This window comes from Microcaecilia unicolor, chromosome 9 (genome assembly GCF_901765095.1).
Source record: "Microcaecilia unicolor chromosome 9, aMicUni1.1, whole genome shotgun sequence".
In the NCBI taxonomy this organism is placed as follows: domain Eukaryota; kingdom Metazoa; phylum Chordata; class Amphibia; order Gymnophiona; family Siphonopidae; genus Microcaecilia; species Microcaecilia unicolor.
In genome coordinates, this window is record NC_044039.1 from 95,589,351 (window position 1) to 95,604,898 (window position 15,548).

The window sequence follows — 15,548 nt, forward strand, 5'->3', positions numbered from 1 at the left end:
GGGCATTTCTAGGATTTACTTGCAGTGTTCTAGAATAACCTGCTGTGCACCTAAAATTAGGTGTGGGCATTTGCACCAGGTTTTCATTGGCGTGATTTACTGCGCCTAAATTCTAGTCGCGTGGATGGGCTTAGGTGTATGCTGTAAACAGTGCCTAACATTAGGTGCATCTTATAGAATATACCTAAGTGTGTTTTTGATCAGCTTCAATTTTTTAGGCACCATAAATATAATTAGGGTCTTGAGTGTCTAAATTTATGCTCCTAGGGGCCATTTGCTAAAATGTGGTAAGTTTTTGTATTTACTACTACTACAAGTCATTTCTATAGCGCTACCAGTCATACGCAGCGCTTCACAACACCTTATTGCAGTAACGGCAATAAGGTGTGGTACAAAGCCTATACAATAAATGTAGAGGGCATGCCCAGTATCTGCTCTGCATTTACTACACAAGTGCATTTACTTACTTGACCCAATGAGACCATCACTGCCAGGGGCATGTTAGGAGCAGTTTTTACACATTGGCTCCCATGGTCCAGGCGACTTACATTAAAGCGTGTCTACCAGAACTGGGATGGCAAAGGGGTGGTAAGCTATTTTTTTGGTGATGCCTATGATTATTGGTGCGAGTTACTTGGAGTAAACTGCAATTAGTGCAAAATGCCACAGCTCAGATGGCAGCCGAAGGTAGGAAAGGACTACTTCCCATGTTGGTTTCACTCCCCAGGCTCTGATTAAGCATCTGGTGATTTCTGAGGCCTTCAATGTTGATGGCCTGTCTAGGGCACTGAGGTCCAGTCAAGGGCTTAACATTTGTACACCTCTACTAAAAGTTGTTCGGTGGGTGAAACTTGAAATAGAACATTTACTAGAGCAGTTTCAAGATTATTGGTTTTAGTAGTTGATTGTAATGCATAGATGTGAGTATTTATGCCATTGATGTATAACATTTTTGTAGTTCCCTACCCTATACATCTGACTGGATGAAATGGTGGGTAAAAAATATATAAAACGTTAAATTAAGAGTTCCTCCACACTTGTATAACCAAGTAAGTGAGCAAGTCATTCTTAGGGGCCCTTTTACTAAAGTGGAATGGGCAGTCCATGGTCATCCCCTGCCTATTTCACACTCTGTAACAGGGTATGCAGTTAACATGTGAATTAACGCATTATGCAGTAACAGTTACCACTAACACTGCATGCAAATTCATGCGATACCTGCTTCATGCATTAGTAAAAGGGTCCATTAGAAACAAGTGAAAAATCAAACATGTTAGTGAACTTTAACATACTTAGTTGTAACTTTAATCTCTTATTCCTTTATTATCTCATTGTGCAAAGCTCTGCTACCTTCTGCTTGGAAGTGCCCCACTCTCCCTAAATCAGTCAGGAGAAGCAGACTTGGTTCTTGATGTGATCTAGCTCAGAGCTGGATTAACAAATCAGACTAGGCTCTGAGCTGAGTAACCACTGGTTCATTCTGAGAGTAGAATTCAGATTCATGATCAAAATAATAAAAGTAACAATACAGGTTTATATATATATATATAAATCCCAACCACGTATCTTAATCTCCTTTCTTATTTAGAGACATTTCAGTCTGGATCCTTGAAACGGCCTGGTACAGCCAGACAACTGCCCAGTAATCTGCGGATCCTTCAGAATGCACTATCTTCTGGATTTAATCCCGAGGGTATCTACGTATAACAATATACTGGAGATACCCCATGAAAGTACCAAGGATGCTAGGAGCTTCTTCCACTTCCATTTTGCTAATGCTGAACATTGCGTAGACGTGTTTCTACTTGGGGAACCTCCATCCTCATCCTACACCACTTGGAGCCATACCAACTGCACTGAAGCCGAAAAAAAAGCTCTAGAAGTATGCTGCCATAAAGAAGCAATTGGGGTGTTTTGTTTTTTTTTTGTTTATCACTAAACAGCAATGATAGTACAGCAGATCACATATTTGCATTACTGCTACTAGAAATGTATTGAAAAGTATTATTGCATTGGTTTCCACAGTTTTGTATTCTGCATGCAGGCAAGACCTAAAAGAGAACCACCAGGCTTACAAGACAGTATCACACTTGAAAGTCAAAAACAAGCAGTGTTTTATGGAGGAAGGTGTTTGCAGCTGTAATACTGCAACTATAGTGATTTAACTCTAAATTATTTTGCATTATATTTTCTGTTCAGAGTGTCACCAGTGATAACTCATCTTGAAACCCACCTGTTGGGTTTTCTGGAAGCTCCTGGTCGATTCTAGGCATGCGGTTTTGGGACCCCTGTAGTGTTTGAAAGCAAAGAACAAACCTAAGATGGGAAAACGTGTTTCTGTTGACCTTATTTATTGGGTGAATGAATGTTGACATCCATTTTGGATGTTTTTTTTAAATTTGTGATTAATTAACCTTCTTGGTCTGAAAGGATAATTTTTTATTACATAGATATGAATGTCCAGGATTTCAGCAGGAATATGGCTGGAATTTAAACTTTGTTTTTAACATAACCACTAGTCTTTGGATGAATTAAGATACATTTGACACTTCCATGCCTACTTCTATTTGGGGAAATAGTTTCCAAAGATCCATATTAGACCTGGAGAAAACAGGATTCTTTGCAGGCAGTGCTATATTTTGCTGGGCCAGCACACAAATGATCCACTCATGCAGAACAACATCTTTTTATTCTTATTACCTGCCTAATGAAAGGCGTGACAGCCTGCAAAGAAACTAACATATGGCTGAGGATATGCTGGCTGGATTGTTTTGTCTTACATGAAATGCACAGATGTGGTACCTGGCTTACAGAACAATCAACTTCCTGTGGCAACATCTTACCTTTTTCCTGTTGGTCCACTAGAATGCATGCCAGGTTTGCAGTGTGTATCCTCTCCTTTCTGCATCATTTCCAGCAATTCATTCTACAGCGTTTTTTGCACACTCTAGAACACATCCTGGACTAACACATATTGCAGTGTGTTAGGATCTCTGGCTCACTGACTTGGAGAAAAAGAACTGCTTTATGCAATTATCCAATGCTGGGAAGGGGGAAGAAGCCCTCTTGTTCTGAGGTCAGCCAGAACAATTGTTGATGTCTATATCTGAAGAAATTTAGGAGTCCTTTTACAAAGCCGTGGTAAAAAGTGGCCTGCAGTAGTGTGGGCATGTCTTCTAGGCGCGTGCTGGGCCATTTTTTACTGTGGCTGGGAAAAAGGCTATTTTTTTAACGGGCCTGCGCTAATATTAAAACTAGTACGCATCCATTTATGGCCTGAGCCCTTACTGCCACCTATTGACTTAGCGGTAAGGGCTCATGCGCTACCCACATGGTAACCATGCATCGCACACCAACATGGGCGCGCTGCTGGTTACCGTCTGGAACACCCCTCGCGGTAGAAAATAGAAAATGATTTTCTACCGTGGGATTGGGCGCATTCCAAACTCAGAATTACCGTTGGGCACATGTACTACCCGGCGGTAGTGTCAATTGGGCATTAGCCCTCCCGCACCTTTGTAAAAGGACCCCTTACAGCCTGATGTTCAAAACAATTTAGCCGGCCGCTGACCAGTAAAATCACTTGGTCGGGTGTAGTCACTGATATTCAGCAGCACTTAACCAGCTAATTGCCGTTGAATATTGCGGTTAGCGCCGAACACAAAGCTGGCTGTGTTGGGGACATTGCAGGGGTGGAGTCAGCACTTGGCCGCGTAAGCGCTGATATTCAGCACTTAAGCGACCAGGGTTAACCAATAAAAGGGACCACATAAAACTCTGTCTTATTTTTATGTGGTAACCCATGGCTGATGAAGTGATGATTATTGACTTAGGGACCCTTTTACTAAGGTGTGTAGGTGCCTATGCGCGTCCAATGCACGTCAATTTGGAACTACTGCCTGGCTACTGCGTGCCTCAGGCGGTAATTCTATTTTCTACGCGCATCCGAAAATATTTATTTTCTACGTCGTGGCACTAACTGGGTGGTAGTCAGCAGTGTGCACGCGCTGACAATTACCACCTGGTTAATGCGTGAGACCTTACTGCTAAGTCAATGGGCGGCAACACGTCCATTTTGCCCTCCCCCCCCCCCCCCCCCAAAAGGCCTTTTTTGCAGGCACGCTGAAAAATGGGCCTGCGGTCGTCCAATACACGTGCCTACAACAGCGCAGGCCTTTTTTTGACACACCTTAGTAAAAGGACCCCTCAAGCGGCTATGTGTTAGCCAACTTAAGAATAACCAGATATTCAAAGCTGAAGCCTGCACAGGCCACTACTTTGAATATTTGGGAATAACAACATCGGCGGTGAGCAAACTTCTCACTGCTGACAACTGAATATTGACCCCTTAAGTATCAGAAAACCTGCAGAACGATATTCAGCCGTGGCAGTTAGTGTTCGTTTTAAATGCGAGCCGCCACACTTAATTTATACCTGGCTATTAGGTGCCATTATCTGGGAATTGGGCGGCAGAGCCACGATTATTCAGGTAATGGTGCCATGCTGAATATCGTCAGTCTTTTAACTGCCAGCTCTGCACAGGCTGTAGCTCGGAACCTCCTCACTGTTATCGAGAAAGCACTGGGACAGCCTGTAGAAATTTTCAGCTGCACTGTCTGGACAATGCAAGTGTTCCCTGGTCAGCAGCCCTTATCCAGGTAGCAGCATCTGCTACTTGGATAAATGCCGCTGAATATCAGGCCACTGGATTTCAATTTCTCCCAATAGTAAGATACCAGATGTTTCAGCCATAGGAATTTTTGAAAAAATATTGTATTTTTACATTTGGTGGCATGCTGTTACTGCATTGAGGATTTAAATTAGGGTCAAAACAAAAGTAGTTACCACTTCTGTTAAGTTCAGTGAACTCTTTTATCAAGTTGAAGTAGCTGTTATTCTGTGCTAATTCTGCAATTATCACCCAATTGAAATAAGCAATAATTCTTGTCATATGTTCCTTTTCGGTTTATATGTTCATATTGGGAGCAGTACTCAAAACCTTTGCACAGATAAATATGTCTTTACATGCATAAAAAGGCCCTTTGAAAAGTTTTGTAGCAATGCAAAATGTACCAAGGTACCCATGCTTGCCACTTGCTACAGATTTTCAAAGGGAAATTCCATCAAGCGTTTCCTTTAGAAAATGAGCTTGTATTCCTTACCAGGTAGAATGTAAGCACTTCAGAATGAGCCAGGACCTCGTATGGAGTGTCAGTGCACAGCTCCCACGGAAACCACTCAGTGGTATGTCCATGCCTGAGATATTGTAGACACAGAGATCACAAAATCCCTTTAGCTAGGGTTACCAAATTTTCCCCAATAAAAAAGAGGACACATACCCCACCCCCACCCCGTCACACCCCTGCTCCACCCCCTGTCACTTTGACATCCCCCCCCCAAAGAAAGCCAGATCCCCTCTCTCTTTTTCCCATGTTATCCCCTCCCCAATTTTCCAGCCTCCCTCCCCTCCACCCACATGACTCCATTCACTACCCCTCCACTCCTGTACCTTAATGCAGTGCCCTGGTGGTCTAGCGGCCTCTTTGGGGCAGGATAGAGCCCCCTCTTTCCTTCCCAGTGCAGCTGTAGACCTCTCTTGCTCCCGGTGTCGATTCAGAATGGCTGCCGAGATCTCATTCAAGCAGTAACCTTGCAAGACTTCTGCGGAAGTCTCGCGAGGCCGCCGCTTGAACTCTCGACTGCCATTTTGAATCAGCGCCAGGAGCAAGAGAAGTCTAAGTTGTGCAGGGCAGGAAAGAGGGGGTTCTTTCCTGCCCTGAAGAGGTCACTAGACCACCAGGGCATCACACTGAGGCCCCCCGCCAGCCTGCCCGTTCTTCCGCAAATCCGGACAAACGGGCAGGCTGGCAAAATCTGCCCTGATGCTTAGCCGTGTCCTCAAAAAATGGGCATGTCCGGGTAAATCCAGACATATGGTAACCATACCTTCAGCTACATTCACCCCTGTAATTGCTGTGCACTTCCTACAGGATGTAGTAAGGATAATATATTCTAGAGTATCATCCCTGCAACCAAGCTACAAAATGCATCTTTTGTCCTACGGTAACAATCACTGGATCTGAGAAACAGCATTATAAATGGTAAATACTCATTTCCTGCAATTAGGTTGGCAAACTATGATCCTGCCTCCTTTCAGTTCAGATCCTGCCTGTATTTACATCAACTGCTAGCAATTTATAATGTGGCTAGAGAAATGTTCCAGTTGCAGGTTAGGGCTGCCTATGGTTTTACATGCACAAGCCAGCATGTTTGTAGCTGAACCCAACATAATCTTTGTAACATAGGGAAGACAATTTTCAAAACCTTTATGTGATCAAACATGTTTTCCTGCGTACAGCAATATTTTGAATATTGCCCAGTACAGGGGCATAGCCAGACCTCACAGTGGGAGGGGGCCAGAGCCTCATGTTGGGGGCACATTTTGAGTGCCGCCCCGCTGCCCCCCCCACCTTGCCTCCTCGCCACTTTTCCTCACAAACAAATACCTTTGCTGGCGGGGGTCCCCAGCCCCCACCAGCCAAAACCTTCTTCAGCGCTGGTCTCCGGTGCAGCCACATTCGCTGCCTGCCCCCTGCTCTTCTTTCTTCTTGCTCCTCCTGTCCACAGGAAGAGCAAGAAGAAAGAAGAGCAGGGGGCAGGCAGCGAACACTGCTGTGCCGGAGACTGGCGCTGAAGAAGGCTTCGGCTGACGGGGGTTGGGGACCCCTGCCAGCCGAACCAGGGGCCCGGACAATATTTGCAGGGGCCCAGGCCCCCGTGGCCCCTCGTAGCTATGCCCCCTGGCCCAGTATATTGAGTATTTTGTATATGTGGCTAAAAGCACATTCTAGAAGTGAAAAGGGGCAGAGCTGAGGGTGGGACTGCAGCATGAAAGTAAAGTTCGGGTGCAGGGATTTAATTTTGAACTCCTTCATACTTTACTGTATTTACTTTGCAGCTGCTTCAGAGCCATTACAAACTATGAGGCTGATGCAGAAAGCTACCGCGGACTACAGTGCGCCCTTAACGGGCAGTTTTGGCCACTTTGCTGAAAGGGCTTCTGTGCGGCCGAGGTAGACATCAGTGCACAGCATCTTAAAATGCATGTTAAATAGCTGATTAAGCTACACCGCAAGGGTCTGAAGGCCAGAAACCTACTGCCAGGTCTGAGGCTGGCGTGGAGCCCCCATGGTCAGCATCAGATATACCCCCATCCCATCTGCTGAAATTGTCTGACTCAGTTCCCTCTCCCACAACCGGCTTCTTAAAAAAAATTCCTCTGCGGCACCCCTTTCCCCGACTTGACTATTCCTTCCTTCCTCCCCCAAAAAGCCATTCTCTCCCACAACCAACCAAAAGAATCCACCCCCCAAAAGGAGAAGTTATCAATGTGGGTTACCTTTGTGGCAAAATAACCCATCTTAACAACAGCCCGGGTTAACTTCCCCTTAAGTGGCGCGGCCCCTAGAAGACCTGATATCATGCTCTTCTTTTGGATGGATAAGCAGTCAGTGCTTTTTTGAATAGCCAGCTACAAGCTCATTTTCAACTAAAATCTTAGGCTCCCAAGTTTGGCTAAAAATGTACAGAACTTAGCAGGTCAAAGTCTGAGAGGCACGTTAATAACATATAGGACCATTTCTGTTTCTTCTGCCTAGGCATTGCCTAGTGCTCTTGATCAATGTAAACCACAGGCTTTTAAGGAGGTAAAAATGAGTAAGTAGCAGCAGGCATTTTTTGACCTCCAGATATGAACATTGATCTGTATATTGTATAGCTACCACACAAATATCTCATTCAAATCCTCTCAAAGTGAGTATATATTAGTAAGTATTCATACTTTTTCTTTTTTAATGTTCTATAATATATTGATCAGTTAATCAGCATCACATAAAAAAGGAAGGCTGTGGAATAGAGTTGCTGTAGAGAAGATCTGGCACTTTGATGCCAGCTGAAAGTTAAGTACTGGCTCGTTTTTTGATTTGAAATAAACGCATCACTTAAAGAGTTCAGGGAGGTTTTTTTAAGCCAATGATGACAATGTGAACTCCGTGTAATGTTCGGCTTTTCGCCTTAAAGGATTCAGTTGAGGCTTTTTCCTTCCATTTTTATGTGATGCTGATTAACTGATCAATATATTATAGAAAATGTAAAAAGAAAAACAAATATGAATACTTACTAATATATACTCACTTTGAGGGGATTTGAATGAGATACGTGTGTGCTATAACTATCCTCGTGAACCCATGACTACTATTATGTATCCTGTTAAGAGCAGTGAGAGGAAGAGGTAATGAAAGTGGTTCATACCCTCTGAATACTTTTCCTTTATGGTAGAAACAACTGAATGAAGAATGCAGAATAGAAATTGTATAGGTGTGGAAAGGTTGATTTTTTTCCACTCAAACATGTTGGTCTTGTGTGGCACCAGCTACTCATGCCCTACCACTTGCTAAGGTATTGGTATTTTAGTTTCTAACTGGAAAAAAAAAAGACAAAAGACAATTTTTGTGTGCGTGATTCCTCTGGAACTTAGATACAGTATATTGTAGTTACCTCATCAATTATTAATATTCTCCTTCTCTGTATCTGGCTTTCATGTGTTTATGCTGCATTTACGTAGACTCGAGGACTAGAAGCTTTCAATTCCTTTAAACACCAATATCTCCTCTAGAATGTACCACAAATGAGGGAAAACAAATTGGAAGTCCTATACACCCAAAGAGTGTACAGATAAAGCTGTTGTGCTTTGCCCCCAGACCCAACTCCGTATATCTTCCCCTTCCGGAACAGCTACCTCAGGGTGGCCAACTGCAAACTCCACAGTTCTGGCTGCCATTAGCAGCTGTTCCTTGCCATAGCGCCCTCTACTGGTAATTGCCAGTTCAAGTGCTCTGGGTGCTGGTACTTTTCCTCTTAACAGTACCTTCTCATCCAGGTTATACAGATGCCTGTATCTGAGCAATGGCTGCAGACTTTATTGACATATTGCCTCTGTGCATTGTGGTGCACAGGACTGCAATCAAGGGGTTTATATATAGACAGATTGATGGACATGACCAGGATATAAGGTGTTTTTATGCAGAATAAATTCCTCAAAAGGAAATAGTCATAATATTGTTTTAATTGCCAACTGTATTATCAACAAAACAAATGTCTAAGACCCTCATACCAAACAGCCAGTAAGCAGAGATGGATTTGTTACTTAAGTAAAAAGTAGAAGTTATGGCTTCAAAAGTAGTGAAGTAAAAGTATAAAGTCTTATACAAAAAAAATACTTAATAAAGTACAGCTCTTACAACTACTTTTTTACTACAGAGTAAAAAGTATTCTTAACAAGTTGGACCACAGAATCTAGTATGTTTACAAGCTAACTTCCAGGGAGTCACACAAGGTCCTTCCTAGGATAAAACACCCTGAACATTGCAGTGGGCAGAAGAACATTAATTCACCTATTGGAAAACAAAACAAACTGAGGGCTCCTTTACAAAGTCGCAATAAATGCATCAAAGCTCATAGGAACTGAATGGGCTTTGTCGCATTTGCCATGCAGGAATCGGTACCACTGCTTTGTAAAAGGTAGAGCCCTGAATTAGTACAGATCAGTCCTACACAGACATTTGATGCTGACAGAACACCTGGCCTTTTTCACACATGAAGTATAAAATAAGTAACCACAAACTAAAAATAGAACTATGTAGACAAAAATTAAACTGAACCCTAAGAAACCATACTCAGCATACAGTGCAAAATGAAAGAAACACAAACAGTGCACATTGGTAGATCTGTGGGCTGCTCAAAATGGGCCCCTCCCTCTCCCTCCCTCCCTCCTTCCCTCCCTCCCCATAGCATCCGACATTCCTGCCGTTCCCTCCCTTTCCCAAGGTGTCCTTCCGCAGCCAGCTCTCATAATGTTTCAGCCCTCCTACCACATCACCTTTTTTTACAGCCCCCTCTGCACACACACCACAGCCCTCCCCCATGCCTCATCCATCATTTTTACAGGCCCCCTCCTCCCACTCAACGGATGGGCTTGGCTGGTTAGGCTTGACTGGCTAGCCCTGGGTTTCCCCTTTTTTTTACAGCCCACCCCCACTCACTGGCTGGGCTTGACTGGCCCTGAGATCCCTTTTATTACACCTCTCCCCCTCATCAGCTGGGCATAGCTGGCCGCTTTGGACTGGAAGGAAGCCCACTCCTTCCTGCCCACTATCGCTGCTCTCCGCAATACCACTGCATATTCAAAATGGCCACCACAACCTTAAGCGGCGGCCTTACAAGACTGCTTGTAGCTTGAAGTCTCTGTGGCCATTTTGAATATGCAGCAGTATGGCAGAGAGCAGCTGTAGCGGGCAGGAAGGAGTGAGCTTCCTCCCTGCCCAGATGAGGCCACTTGACCACCAGGAGTGTAAAGGTAGGCTCAGGGAGGGCAAGCAGCCTTCCTTTTATTTACCCTGCCTCTGCTTAAACCCGATTGGATACCACGGTCCCTGTTCCTGCGGTATCCAAATGGGTTCAAGCAGAGGCAGGGGAAATACTAAAAAAAAAAAAAAAATACTGTCTTAACTTGTTCTTCATTACTAAGTACAAAAGTATTGCTTATTTGTATCAAGTTGCAAGTAAAAAGTATTGCAAAAAATGTAACTTGTTACAAGTAAAAGTACTGAAAATTGTACTTAAGTGCTCTAATGATGTAGAAGTAAAATATTTAAGAGAACGGAGTTTCCTGTTGAAATGTGGATGAGGTCAGCAGAAAGTACTTGGTATTCATGTAGTTTTGCATCTGCTTCAAACAGGATTGGCCCAAGGGCATCTGACACCCTAGGGAAAACTTCAGCCATGCACCCCTCATGCTAGGGTGGCTCAATTCTCACTTCCTCATCTAGCTTCTCCCCTTTACACTCCCCCCCCCCCCCCCCCCAGTGGTGTCTAGCATTTCCTTCCTTCCTTCCCTCCCTATTCCCCCTTCACCCACCTGACCATGGTATCCAACATCTCTCTCCTTTCCTATTCAACACTCTTCCCTGGGATGTCGAGAATCTCATTCCTTCCCTGTTGTGTCCAGAACTCCCAAACTGACACCAGTGTGGCAGTCAGCCTGCCAACAAACACAACACTGATCGCACCTGGTGTGAGGCCTTAAGCTTGGATTCAGCCCCTTCTGAAAATGGAAGTTTGAAAGAGGCAGGACCTGTCAGGTCTTGAGCATGCACATATGCTGAAGTGGGCGCAGTGAGTGTTGTGTTAGCAAGCTGACTGACATATTGGTGCCGCTGCAGAGGTGGTAAGTAAGAGAATAGAAGCTGCTGAACAGCTTGAGGGGAAGATGGGGAGATGAGCACAGGCACGTGCCCACCGCAAATTGTGCCACTCTGGTCATGACTAGGCTGCCTAGTGATTGGGCCAACCTGGCTTTGAAATTGGTACAAATATACATGCTGAAAGTGAGAGAGGAGCAGTCAAAATTTGAAACTTTCATATCCCACCTAAAACAGCACCATCATTTGGCACATTGCGAAGTATGAATTTCTATCACCCAACATGCTTGCTTCTAGCCACATTCAGAAAGAGCAATAATTGCATCCTGTTTTTACATGTTTCACCATGGAAAATCCTTTGAGTATTGCCATCTTGGTGCTTGGCATGAAAGTCATTAACTACGTTGGAGGTGTCAAGAGTTCTGCCTTCTCTTTTCAGTATTGCATTTTTACAATAAAGCTTTAGAAAGCCAGTACCTGCAAGCTGCAATGGCTCTCTCTGCTCCAATGTTGCACCCCATTTACTAACCTGTGTGAAGGTTTTGCCTTTATGGCATGGTAATCACTGGGGGAAGGGGGGGGGGGGACAGTGCCGTGTGGTTAGCTACTTTGTTAACTGTATGGCTTTATCTGCTATGTTAACAGTTTAATGTGTATTATCTCCAAGTTAAGCGAGCGAGAGTCTTCCAACTGCATTGCTGCCATTGGGGGTGGTTCTCCAATATTGGGTTTTCAGTCGCTAGGGACAGGTAGGTTCCCTGGACGCCTGCAGAGCTTTCCTGGCCCTCACTATTGAAAATGTGATAGTGAAACAGCTCCACCCACTGGTAGGATTGTAGGTGGAGGACTTCTGATCCGCTTAAATGTGCAGTTCACGCCCATTCCATGCTCCCTTAAATGTGAGGTGATAAATGCAGAAATTATGTATACTAACTGCTAAGGTGCCTTGTTGACTGTTAACATGGCCCCATGTTAATTGCTAGTGTGCATTAAGTGCCATATTACCATCTAATACAACTTTCTTTGTGTGCTGTGAAAGCCGTGTAACAGACAGGTTGTAACTTACAGTTAATTTTGTTATGTTCTGCTAATACCATTTACATGGTTCACAGTGGATTACAGAACGAACACTAGGCCATAAAAACATCTAGGATGTAACAAATATAGGAAGAAGGAAAAACAAAAAGAAAGTCAACAAAGCTAGCTCTTCTACTTTTTAGCCACATACTCCGAAAACAATAAAGTTTTAAGACCTTTCATATACATATCATAAGATGATAGACGATGTAAATTAATAGGTAAAACTCTCCAAAGTTTAACTGCCTGATAAGCAAAGAAACTTGTAAAATATTTCTTCATGAGAATACTCTTAGGACTTGGAAAATCAAGCAAAATAAAGATGGAAGTGGGTTTAATGTCAGTAATGAAATACCTGGAGGGTAGTCAGTAGGAGTGGAGTAATCTAATGGTTAGTGCAGTGGGCTAAGGATCTGGGGAACTAGGTTTGATGCCCACTGCAACACCTAACCTTCAATTGCCCCAGATACAAAAGCTTAGATTGTGAGCCCACTAGGGACAGAGAAAGTACCTGCTTATAATAAATGTAAACCACTTGATGTACCACAAAAAGGCAGTATACCAAATCCCATTACCCCTAAGATTGGAAAATAATCCAGGCAGATCAGTTCCACCTGTCTGCTCTTAGTGGTATAGATTCTCAACTCAATGCATGATCTGCAGCAGCTTACACAGGAGCAATGCAACACTCATTAACTGTGAACACAGAAATAAGCTTTTGATATCACTGCTTAAGTGCAAGAAAATTTTTTGTATTATATGTAATTATACTATTTTTCTTTCAATGTCATATTTCAAGAACATATATAGTATCTATATATAAATATATTATTTCCTTAAATTGTTACACATTGTTATGAAATATAGATATTTAACTATATCAGTTCTCTTGTAATATATCCTGTACAATAAACATCCTCAATCACTGAGACTTGCTGCTTTGTGAGAGGAGTGTACATCAGACTTTCAAATGAACTGTCATAGAATTGTATGTAAAATCTCTATCTCAGATAGAATCTTTGTCCAACAGAGCAGACGTCCAATTCCATCTAGAGCAGATTGTGGTAAAAAGGATATTGTTGGTTACCTCCCTTTCCCATGTACATCAAGGTGAGGCACAGTAAATCGCAAGTAATACAATTCAGTATATACATTGTATTAGTTAAAAACACAATGTAATACATTCTATAAACAGTCATAATTTAAAAAGATAATTGGGAACCCTCACACAACTTACAACAGTGAAATAAGAAAACCTACATAAAATCCTTTATTTTAGAAGTCCTCTTTTGTGATTTATATGCAAACTAGTAAAAAAGGCCCATTTCTAGAACGAATGAAACGGGCACTAGCAAGGTTTTCCTGGGAGTGTGTATGTTTGAGAGAGAGAGCCAGAGTGAACGTGCGGGTGTGTGACAGAGTGAGACTGTCTGTGTGACAGTGTGTGTGTGAGAATGAGAGTGTGTGACAGGGCCCCCTCCCCTGTTCCTAATGCCCCCCACCCCGTTCCCTCCCCTCCTTTTCCTCCTCCTTCCCACACTTTGGGTTCCTTAAGGCTTTCAAAAGTCTATGTACCCCCGTGGCCCTAACGCCCAGTATCCGGATACCCCACCACTTTCCTCTTCACCCCTCCCCCAAGATGTAATACTTTCACGTCCTTCATTTTTCAAAAAAAAGTGTCCTATCTACCCTGTGTTCAAATGCCTGGCATTCAGATTGTGTTCCTCTCGTAAATTTTCATTTCTTTCATTCATTCAGAACTTGCCCCCCCCCCCCCCCCCCCGAACACTTTTGTTCCTTCTGTCTTTTAAAACTCTCCTATGTACCCTGTGTGCTAATGGCCAGCATTCAGATTGTTTTCCTGTCCCAAATTTGCATGTCTTTCAGTGGTTCAGAACTCCCCCCTCCCCCCATTTAACACTTTCGGTTCCTTCAGTCTTTTAAAACTCTCCTGTCAACCCTGTGTCTTAATGGCCAGCACTCAGATTGTTTTGCTTTGCCAAATTGTCTGTCACTGAGGTCAGTGCGTACCTGCCTAGCAGACCACTTCCGGCAGGCACGGTCCCAGGCACATCCTGTTGGAGGTGAGAATTATTATATAGGATCCTTATCATGTATAAATATAAAGTGAGCGTGCTGGGGGTGTGGTTTGGACAGGTCAAACATTACATGAGTATTCCTCATTTCATGAAGGAAATGCAAATTTAGGCTTGTCTAAAGTGCTCATTTCGGCCAGCCCTTTATAGGAGAGATTAAGGAAGTTCACCCCTTTAATCCCTGTTGCCTATTTCTCCCTCCAGATAGACTATAAATAAATAAGGATTGTGGCCCCTGTTGGCAGTTAGTGGCATGTATACATGTAGGTTTGCAAAATGGCAGGTGTACACTTGTACGTATAGGCAGTCACGTGTAAGTTGCAAGCTGAAATAAACAGAGGACACGTGGTATACTTTATGAAACAGATGCCCTCACCGCATGTGCCGGCAAATGCATATGCACTCTTGCTCTATGTTCTCTGTTAAAATGGGCCTTCACAGTAATCTAATTTCCCTCTAGTTGTCCTTGTCTCGGAATCAATATAGATAATTTTTCATAAACCAATGTCATAAAATCTCAAAAAAAGTCAGGTCTTGATCTTTCTCAATCTTAAATGATGTAGATATTGTCAGTCTTACCACTCCTCCCAAGATGCCCAAAGAGCACAACCCACCCATGCCCCTCTCATGGTCACACCCCCTTTTAAGATCTGTACGCTAAGAAAGTTGCACATGTAAATTCTAATTAGTGTCGATAATTGCTTGTTAGTGGCCAATTATCAGTGCTGATTGGCTTAAGTTGCATGTGCAATTTGACTGCGCACGCAACTCCAGTTGCCATATATAGAATCCGGAGGATAATACATGCACATAAATTGGCACCTCTAGGTGGCTGATGCCATGCACTGGCACCAATTCTATAACAGCGCCTGTGCACCAAGATGCTGTCATAGAATACTAGCTTAAGTTGATGTGGGTGCGCACTTACACTATCTCAATGGCAGGTATAAATGAAAGCCAATGTTGGGCTGACTTCTACAGTCTGTGCCCTGTTGGAGGCTGAATTAGATTTGGATGGGCCGGAGTGGAGCTTTTCGGGGGCTTTGACAACAGCTTCAGAAATTTCAGAAGGCGGCCAGTGCTGGGTAGACTTCTACGGTCTATGCCCTAAAAATGG

General features: G+C 43.4%; 1 protein-coding gene across 1 annotated transcript in view; it reads left to right on the forward strand.

Annotated features, from left to right (window-relative positions):
• RASSF8 (Ras association domain family member 8) overlaps window positions 1-3,158 on the forward strand; it is a 287,085-nt gene extending 283,927 nt beyond the window's left edge. Inside the window, exon 6 of the mRNA XM_030214077.1 lies at window positions 1,589-3,158. Coding sequence (XP_030069937.1) covers window positions 1,589-1,707 — 119 coding nt within the window. The 3' untranslated portion in view covers window positions 1,708-3,158. The remainder of the gene's footprint in view (window positions 1-1,588) is intronic.
• Window positions 3,159-15,548: the final 12,390 nt, after the last annotated feature.